This window comes from Elephas maximus, chromosome 10 (genome assembly GCF_024166365.1).
Source record: "Elephas maximus indicus isolate mEleMax1 chromosome 10, mEleMax1 primary haplotype, whole genome shotgun sequence".
Taxonomy (NCBI): domain Eukaryota; kingdom Metazoa; phylum Chordata; class Mammalia; order Proboscidea; family Elephantidae; genus Elephas; species Elephas maximus.
The window spans coordinates 15331046-15340901 of record NC_064828.1 but is presented as its reverse complement, the minus strand read 5'-3'; the positions used below and the strand labels follow the sequence as shown (position 1 = coordinate 15340901).

The window sequence follows — 9856 nt, the reverse complement described above, 5'->3', positions numbered from 1 at the left end:
TTAACAACCTGTGAGATGCAGATAACACAACCTTACTTGCCGAAAATGAACACAATTTGAAGTACTGACTGTTGCAGGTCAAAGACTAGTCATCAGTATGGATTACACATGAATGTGAAAAAAAGGAAATCCTCACGACTGGATCGATAAACATCATGATAAATGAAGAAACTGAAATTGCCAACCATTTCATTCTAGTTGGGTTGACAGTCAATGTTCATGGAAACAGCAGTCAATAAATCAAATAACACATTGCACTGTGGCAAATCTACTGCAAAAGACCTTTAAATTTTAAAAAGAAAGATGTCAGTTTGATGACTAAAGTGCGCGTGACCAAAGCCATGGTCTTTTCAGTTGCCCCTTATGCATGCAAAAGCTGGACAATGAAAAACGAATGCAGAAGAAGAACTGATACATTTGAATTGTGGTGCTGGCTAAGAATATTGAATATGCTGTGGACAGCAATCAGCTGAGGAATGGATAAATGTGGTATAGCCATAAATCAAAAAAAACCAAACCCATTGCCATTGAGTCTATTCTGACTCACAGTGACCCTATAGGGCCGAGTAAAACTGCCGCATAGGGTTTCCAAGGCTGTAATCTATGGGAACAGACTGCCACATCTTTCTCCCACAAAGTGGCTGGTGGGTTCAAACCACTGATCTTTCGGTTAGCAGCTGACCACTTACCCACTGCACCACCAGGGCTCCTTGGTATAGCTATAGAATGGAATATTATTTGGTAATAAAAAGGAATGAAGTACTGATACACACTACATCATGAACCTTGAAAACATTATGCTAAATGAATGAAGCCAGTCACAAAAGACCACATTATATGATTCCATTCGTAAGAAATGTCCGGAACAGGGAAGCTATACAGGCAGAATGACTAGTGATTACTTTAGCCGGGAGGGAGGAGGGAAGGATTAAGAAGATAGACAGTGATAGCTAAAGGGTAAAGTCTTTCTTTTGAAGTGATAAAAAATATTCTAAAATTGACTGTTGTGATGGTTGCACCTATCTGTGAATACACTAAAAACCACTTTGAAGGGTTAATTATATAGTATGTAAATTATGTCTAAATAAAGTTTTTAGTTTTTTTTTTAATGTGATTGATTTGGGGTCAGATAAACACTGTTGGCCCAAGCAGTTGTAGCCAGAAAGGTCAAAGTCATGATTCCACTCAGGAAGTTGGGACTGGGTTTGCAGGTGCTCTAAGAGTGTATGTGAAGAACTGGAAGTTAAGGTCCAGTATCATCCACCAGTACAATCTGTAATCACTTAGGTAGGTTGATACTACCTCCAGAATGCTTCCTGAATCTGTTCCCTGTCACCGTTCTAACTTAAGCCCTCATCTCTTCCCTGAAATAATGCAGACTTTCCTAACAGCTTTGCTGGCTTCACTCTCACTCTGTTGACCTCTATCCTTTACACAGCGGCAGGATAACAGTGTCGAGGATTAAATGAAAACTTTGTAAACTTTTAAAGTACTCTACAAATATAAAATGGTAAAAAACCCACCCACTGCCATCCAGTGGATTCCAACTCATAGCAACCCTATAGGACAGAGTAGAACTGCCCCATAGAGTTCCCAAGGAGCGCCTCGCGGATTTGAACTGCTGAGCTCTTGGTTAGCAGCCGTAGCACTTAACCACTATGCCACCAGGGTTTCCGTATAAAATGGTAGTTGGGGGAAAAATAAATCTAACCATATTACTCATCTGCTTAAAAACCTTCAGTGAGTTCCCCATTACCTAAAAGAAAGAGCAAAGCTCCCTAGAATGGTCTTCTGTTTCTTCATGTTGTTGTTGTTGTTGTTAGGTGCCATCAAGTTGGTTCCAACTCATTGTGACCCTATGACCAAAAGAATGAAACACTACCAGTCCTACACCATCCTCACAATCGTTGCTATGTTTAAGCCCGCTGTGTCAATCCATCTCATTGAGGGTCTTCATCTTTTTCCACAACCCTCTACTTAACAAGCATGATGTCCTTCTCATAGGGATTGGTCTCTCCTGAAAAGATGTCCAAAGTACGGAAGACAAAGTCTCACCAACATCCCTTCTAAGGAACACTCTGGCTGTACTTCTTCCAAGACAGATTTGTTTAGTCTTCTGGCAGTCCAGGGTATATTTAATATTCTTCACTAATACCATAATTCAAAGGCATCAATTCTTCAGCCTTCATCATTCATTGCCCAGCTTTCCCATGCATATGAGGCAATTGAAAATGCTGTGGCTTGGGTCAGGCACACCTTAGTCCTCAAGGTGACATCTCTTGCAGATTTGCCAAGTAAAATGAAATCCTTGACAACGTCAATATTTTCTCCATTTATTATGATGTTGTTTATTGGTCTAGTAAGAATTTTTGTTTTATGTTGAGATGCAATTCGTACTGAAGGCTGTAGACTTTGATCTTCATCAGTAAGTGGTTTAAGTACTCTTCACTTTCAGTAAGCAAGGTTGTGTCACGGGCATGTTGCAGTTTGTTAATGAGTTTTCCTCCAAACCTGATGCCACGTTCTTCATATTGTCCAGCTTCTCAGATTATCTGCTTAGCATACAGCTCGAATAAGTATGGTGAAAGGATACAACCCTGATGCACACCCTTCTGGATTTTTTTTTTTAACTTTTATTGTACTTTAAATGAAAGTTTAAAAATCAAGTCAGTCTCTCATACAAAAACTTATACACATCTTGCTATATACTCCTAATTGCTCTCCCTCTAATGAGCAATTCCCTCCACTCTCTCTCTTCTAGTCCATTCAGCCAACTTCTGACCCCCTCCGCCCTCCCATCTCCTCTCCAGACAGGAGATGCCAACATAGTCTCTTAAGTCTACTAGATCCAAGAAGCTCACTCTTCACCAGTATCATTTTCTATCCCATTGTCCAGTCCAATCCCTGTCTGAAGAGTTAGCTTTGGAAATGGTTCCTGTCTTGGGCTAACAGAAGGTCTAGGGACCAAGACCACTGGGGTCCTTCTAGTCTCAGTCAGACCGTTAAGTCTGGTCTTTTTCTGAGAATTTGGGGTCTGCACCCCACTGCTCTCCTGCTCCCTCAGGCGTTCTCTGCCTTTCCTGATTTTAAGCCACACATTATCTCCTTGTTCTGTTTGAATGACTACCTCTTGGTCTATGTACAGGTTTCACACGAGTACAATGAAGTGTTCTGGGATTCCCATTCTTCGAAATGTTATCCATAATTTGTCATGATGCACACAGTCAAATTGAGACAGGCAGCCTCAGAGCTCAACACTTCAAGGAGATAAAGGCAGCCTCAGAACTCAGCACTTCTGAGAGACACCTCCTCTAGCTTATCCTCATTGAGCAAAATAGGCTACACATTGTTTTGAAACTGTCCTTGACAAGATAGCTACAGAATGGGCCAAGAACTGTCCTTGACAAGATAACCAGAGAACAGCCTTAGTGGGCCCCAACTCGTCTTAGCAGGCTTTTATGCTATCTCAACTCCAAGCGACCTATTAGCTCATTAAGTGCAAAATACATATAAGCACCCCGCCGGAGAATTGAACCCTTGTCCATAGAAAATGCATAATCACCTGAAGCCTCGAGTGCCTGTGCGAAGGTCATTCCTGAATATTCATGATGAATTTGCATTTCCTTGTCTGCTCTCTGTAAAAGCCCACCTCCCTACGCTGCCTGTGAGCAGTCTTGGAGGCAGCAGCCCCAATTGCTCCTTTCCTTGTACATGAAAATAAAAGCGTCTTTCTGATCTCCCACCTCAGCTTATTGGCTATGACAAGTCACGTTGAGCAAAACCTGGGATTTTCACCCAGCAACAAAATGCCTTTGCATAGTTAATAAAACACAGGTAAACCTCTTTCTTGCATTCTCTGCTTTCAGCCAAGATCCATCGGACATCAGCAATGATATCCCTTGTTCCACATCCTCTTCTGAATCCGGCTGGAATTTCTGGCAGTTCCCTGCCAGTGTACTGCTACAGCTGTTTTTGAATTATCTTTAGCAAAATTTTGCTGTCGTGTAATATTAATGATATTGTTCAATAGTTTCTGCATTCTGTTGCGTCACCTTTCTTGGAATGGGTGCAAATATCAATCTCTTCCAGTCAGTTGGCCAGGTAGCTGGCTTCCAAATTTCTCGACATAGACAAGTGACTGCTTCCAGAGTTGAATCTATTTGTTGAAACATCTCAATTAGTATTCCATCAATTCCTGGAGCCTTGTTTTTCACCAGTGCCTTCGGTGCAGCTCAAACTTCTTCCTATAGTACCATTGGTTCGTGATCATATGCTACTTCTTGAAATGGTTGAACATCGACTAATTCTTTTTGATACAGTGACTCTGTGTATTCCTTCCATCTTCTTTTGATGCTTCCTGCGTATTCACCATTTTGCCCACAGAATTCACCAATACTGCAACTCCAAGCTTGATTTTTTTCTTCAGTTCTTTCACTGGAGAAATGTGGAGGATGTTCTTCCCTTTTAGTTTTCTAACTCCAGGTCTTTGCACCTTCCTTTCCAGTTTCAGCACTTGTTATGGCAACTACCCTCCCTCTTCAAGCAATGCTATTTCTTGAACAAGGCGTTCATTTCCATGACCATTTTGCTCTACCAGCTATGTGGGCCACCTCTTCTTGGCCTGAGAAACCTTTCTCATTTTTTAAGACCGGGGTCACAGGTCAAAAATTCTGGTAAACCATGATAAGGTAAATCTTACCAAAATCAATGCCTCTTTCCTCTGAACCCACTGCCCTCGAGTCATTCCGATAGCGACCCTATAGGCAGAGTAGAACTGCCCCATAAGGTTTCCAAGGAGCAGCTGGTGGATTCGAACTGATAACCTTTTGGTTAGCAGCTGTAGCTCTTAACCACTGCGCCACCAGGGTTTCCGCTCTCCTCTGGGGTCCTGTAAATCTCTCGTAAAACACCACAAATTTAGACTATACTATTCCAGTCATTTCGTTCTCCCCTCCGAGGAGCGCTATATCCATCTCGGACTTCCTCAACTCCACCACCTGGCTCTGGAAATTTGACTTATGTCAGTGGCTTACAGCAAACGAAACTGCCAAAAGGTCGCACCAGGCACTTTTGGCTCTCAGGGGTCAGGTTACGTTCCAGAGATGGGTGTGGAGGCGCGGAAGCCGCGGCGCCCGCTGACGGTGCATGCTGGGAGGTGTAGTCCCGGTCCGACCACACCGTCTCGGGAGTTGTAGTCCTCCATCTGGTAGCGCTCTCCTATGGAGAGAAAGAAAAGAATTTAGTCCTAAGAGAAAAAGGATGAGGCTGAACGATAAAACCATGCAAGTTCCTTGGGCCAATGTCTCCGGCTCTCGAGCAGCGGCCGAGGCGCCTAGAAAACTGCTCCGCGAAGGGCGGGGAGACGTTACGTGGAGGCGGGCGTGACCCTGCCCAAGAGGGTTTGGCGGGATTTCCGAAAGCCGCGGGTCGAGCGCGCTTTGTGGTTGATACGGAGTCCGGGGAAGACCTGAGACGCGCCCGAAGACGCGTAGTTGGGAGCCTCGCCTCGTCTGGCTCGTACGCAGAAGGCTTAAGCAAAGGAGTAGAGAAGTGCGGCGCAAGTGAGGGGCCGGGGGGCCGTCAGGAGTCGCGCGCTCGCTAGGCCAGCGGACGGCAGTCGGAGCGCGCGGCCCGCCGGAGAGAGCAGCGCTGCAGGCTGAGGTGAGTGTGTACGGCGCGGACCCGGCCCCTTTCACCGCAACGGTCGGTCCCCGCGTTAGTAGGCTCGGGCCCGGGCCCGTGCTGCCGTCACCAGCCTCCAGGGCCCCTCAGCACTAAGCGAGGACTCCGGTGATGGCGGAACAGGGACATGCCCGGACCAACAGTCCTCGGAGCTCGTTGAGGAGAAGACAGAAGCGGATCCCAGTCTTTAGAGCTGGGAAGAACCTTAAACACTTTCATACCTGATACTGATTTTATGGGTCAGGAAGCTGAGACGCAGAGAGGTGTACTGACTTAGTTAAGTTCACAGCTATTTAATGTCAGAGTCGGGTTTTCTGGATCCCTGTTCACTCCTCTTACCATTACGTCATGTTTTGCTTAGAAACGTCCGGCTTCTAATTGCCAGAAAGATACTTCTGCTACCTGACGTGGCAGAGCGTTCACGTGATACCTAGAGGATGATCTGAAGTGAGGTTTTTTCTAAACTTCTGCAGTAAAGTGTAATATAATAGAAGTGCCCCAAAGAGTTTCCAAGGAGCGTCTGGTGGATTCGAACTGGCACCTTTTTGGTTAGCAGCCGTAGCACTTATCCCTATGCCACCAGGGTTTCCAAGTGTAATATAAAAAATATATATATATATATATAGGAAAAAACGCAGATCACAGAGGTTTACAGCTTCATGAATTACTACCAAATGAATATATTTGTGTAATCACAAACAAAAAACTCCATGCCGTGGAGCTGATTCCCAGACATAGTGATCTTTATCCTAGGAAGGAGTAGAATGGCCCCATAGGGTTTCCAAGGCCATAATCTTTTAATTTTCATTGTGCTTTAAGTGAAAGTTTACAAATCAAGTCGGACTGTCATACAAAAATTTATAAACACTTTGCTATATACTCCTAATTACTCTCCCCCTAATGAGACAGCACACTCCTTCCCTCTGCTCTCTGTTTTCGTGTCCACTTGGCCAGCTTCTGACCTCTTCTACCCTCTTATCTCCCCTTCAGACAGGAGATGCCAACGTAGTCTCATGTGTCTACTTGATCCAAGAAGCACATTCTTCACCAGTATCGTTGTCTATCCCGTAGTCCAGTCCAATCCCTATCTGAAGAGTTGGCTTTGGGTATGGTTCCTGTCCTGGGCAAGGCCGTAATCTTTATGGAAGCAGATTGCCACATCTTTCTCTCCAGAGGAGCTGACGGTAACAGAGAGTTCTTAACCACTGGGACACCAGAGCTCCTGAGTGAAACAATGCTGTATACATATGCTTTTGTGGAGCCCTGGTATCCCAGTGGTTAAGAGCTCGGCTGCTAACCAAAAGGTCGGCAGTTCGAATCCACCGGCTGCTCCTTGGAAACCCTATGGGGCAGTTCTGCTCTGTCCTGTAGGGTCACTATGTGTCGGAGTTGACTCCATGGCAATGGTTTTATATTAATTTGTGTCTGGCTTCACTCAACATGTCTGTAGATTCATACATGTCCCTGTGTATAGCAGTACATTTGCTGTATAGGGTTTCTTATCAAGTCTACCCATGGTGGACATTCAGGTTGTTTCCAGCCTTTTTACGAACATTCCTGTATATATTTGATAAATATGCGTATGCTTTTAAGTTGGTTAATATACACAGTATTAAAATTCCTGGGTCATGGCATTTGTCTATTTTCAACCTTTACATTGAATGCCAAATAGTTTTCCAAAATAGTTGTACCAGGTTATACTCACACCAGCAGTGGATGAGTGTTTAGTTGTTCCACATGCTTGCCAACACTTGATATCATCATTCTTTTTAATTTTCGCTATTCCTATGGGCATAAAATATCTTACTGTGGTTTTAATTTTAGGTTTATTACTCATGAGGTTGAGCTCTTGCTCATACGTTTATTGGCCATTTGCTTATCTTCTATAGTGAAGTGTTCAAATCTTACGCCCATTTTTCTATTGAATTGTCTTTTTCTTACTGATTTGAAAGAGTTCTTTAAACATGCTGGTTATCAGCCATTGGTTATATATATGCCAAATATTTTCTCTCACACTATGGTTTGACTTTTCATTCTCTTAATGGTGTCTTCTGATGAATGCAAGTTCTGAATTTTAATGTAGTCCAAGTTTTCAGTCTTTTCCTCAATGATTATTGCATTTTGTATCAATTTAAGAACTCTTTCCCTATTCCAAGGCCGTAAAGATATTCTCCTATATTCTAAAAGATTTGTTTACCTCCTAATTTAGATCTATAATCTAAATTGGAAATTAATTTTTTTCTGTAGTGTGAGATAGGGGTCAGGTTCATTTTATCCTATCCAATCAACTCAGCACTGTTTATTGAAAAGACCATCGTTTCCCCATTTCTCTGCAGTGCCATCTTTTTCATAAATTATGAAGGGAAATGTTTAAATTTAAATTGCATCCAAATTATTTGGATATGTTGAATTATCATAGATTCATAGTATGTTAAATCTGCCATCTAAGAGATCTGTACCTAAACCAATCAAGACAAATGATCATCTTTCGTCAAGTCTTCAAGAATAGAGACTTCATATCTCTTATCTTTTGGATTAAATTTGTCCTGGTATTTGTCCAGATTCTTTTGATGTGATTTAAGTAATTTTATTTTTATTCTTGTAGATATTAAGTTTGTTGACTTTTACTAATACACTTTGAAGATAAAGTTGTTTCGTTTTGTTCTCAGTTCTTTTCAAGCAGAGCAATCTTAACTCTCATGATAACCTGACTTTAGGTATAGGCCTTATACTATATGGAAGATTTTGAATTGAGTAGGGTACTTGCATATCATTTATTTGCTCAGTCACTGAGGTGTCTAAAGCTCTGGAATTAACTGAAATGGTGATCCTTGAATATCATACACCCCTATTGCAAGCAACAAATGTGACTACAAACTATGACCCTTGCCTACTCTAGGAAGTCCTTCTCTCATCTCAGTCTACTGTTTCCCTATTAGGAATGGAGGCTTTTGAGCAACCTTTCTATACCTTCATTTCACTCCTGTACCCTCCAAATTTCTCCTTGTTGGAAAGGAACGGTGGAACTAAAGCAGTGTGACTTTCATCAGCTTTTTTTTTTTTTTTCAGGTAGAATCCCTGAACTTATGCGTTTATTTACAAAACACCTAACATTTATTATTTATCATGGGGGTGTATAAAAATAAATAAGGTTTGGTCCACATCCTCAAGGAATATAAAGCATGAAACAGAGTGGAATAGTTAATCTAGTTAAGCTGCACATCTTTAAGCAGCAGAAAGGTCCTGGTCCTTCATTAAGTCTTTCTGATACAACTAGCTAGCTATTTAGACAGATGGAGGAGGAAGCTGGTGAGAGGTTTGTTCTTTTTCCTGCAGCGGGTAGGTCATTGATTAGACTAAAAGCCTAGCAAATAACTCCTCAGGTGTTTACTGCGAAACTAAGTTTATAGCAAAAAAAACCAAACCCGTTGCCATCGAGTCGATTCCAACTCATAGCAACCCAATAGGACAGAGTAGAACTGCCCCACAGGGTTTCCAAGGAGCACCTGGTGGATTTGAACTGCTGACCTTTTGGTTTGCAGCTGTAGCACTTAACTACTGTGTCACCAGACATGGGTAAGTTTATAGCTCTGTACTTACCCTCACAGTATTTCTCTAATGTACTTCCTGACGGCCATCTGTATTTTTCAGTGTAGAAAACTCTGCGTAATGGCAATGCAGATGCAGCTTGAGGCAAATGCAGATACTTCAGTGGAAGAAGAAAGCTTTGGCCCACAACCTATCTCACGGTTAGAGGTATGTGTTTAGTTGATGATTTTGGAATTACACTGGACTAGAGCCTACCCAGTGGAGGCATCAGCCTGTGTATAAACCATCAGTTTCCTACCTGAGGTCCACACCCAAATCAGAGTTTTCAGGGGGATTGTCAAGGATCCTGTGGAAAGGCCTAAGATAGGATCTAAACATGTCTGGCTAAGACTTGTCAGCGATTCTCCTACTTTATCATTTTTCTTTCTCAGAGCTTGACTATCAGAAACTAAGAAGCCCTAGGATCCCAGAGTGGAGCCTCTGCTGTTTGCATTAACTATAAAAGTGCTGTTCAGGACCAGCTGTGCAAGAAGCAAAGGGGAACAAAATTTCTGCATTGACCCAGCTCTGTGCCCATGTTCACAGCAAGACAGCTGTCTTAGGCAGGGAGAAAGGCATGGGGTTA

General features: G+C 42.7%; 1 protein-coding gene across 2 annotated transcripts in view; it reads left to right on the top strand.

Annotated features, from left to right (window-relative positions):
- The first annotated feature begins 5257 nt into the window (after positions 1 to 5257).
- RAD51 (RAD51 recombinase) overlaps positions 5258 to 9856 on the top strand; it is a 31459-nt gene continuing 26860 nt past the window's right edge. Inside the window, exons 1-2 of one of the 2 annotated variants that reach the window (XM_049898191.1) lie at positions 5258 to 5661; positions 9339 to 9438. In XM_049898191.1, the coding sequence (XP_049754148.1) occupies positions 9352 to 9438 (87 nt within the window). In that variant the 5' untranslated portion in view covers positions 5258 to 5661; positions 9339 to 9351. Of the gene's footprint in view, positions 5662 to 9333; positions 9439 to 9856 lie in introns of both variants that reach the window. The other variant, XM_049898189.1, reaches the window with a different exon arrangement.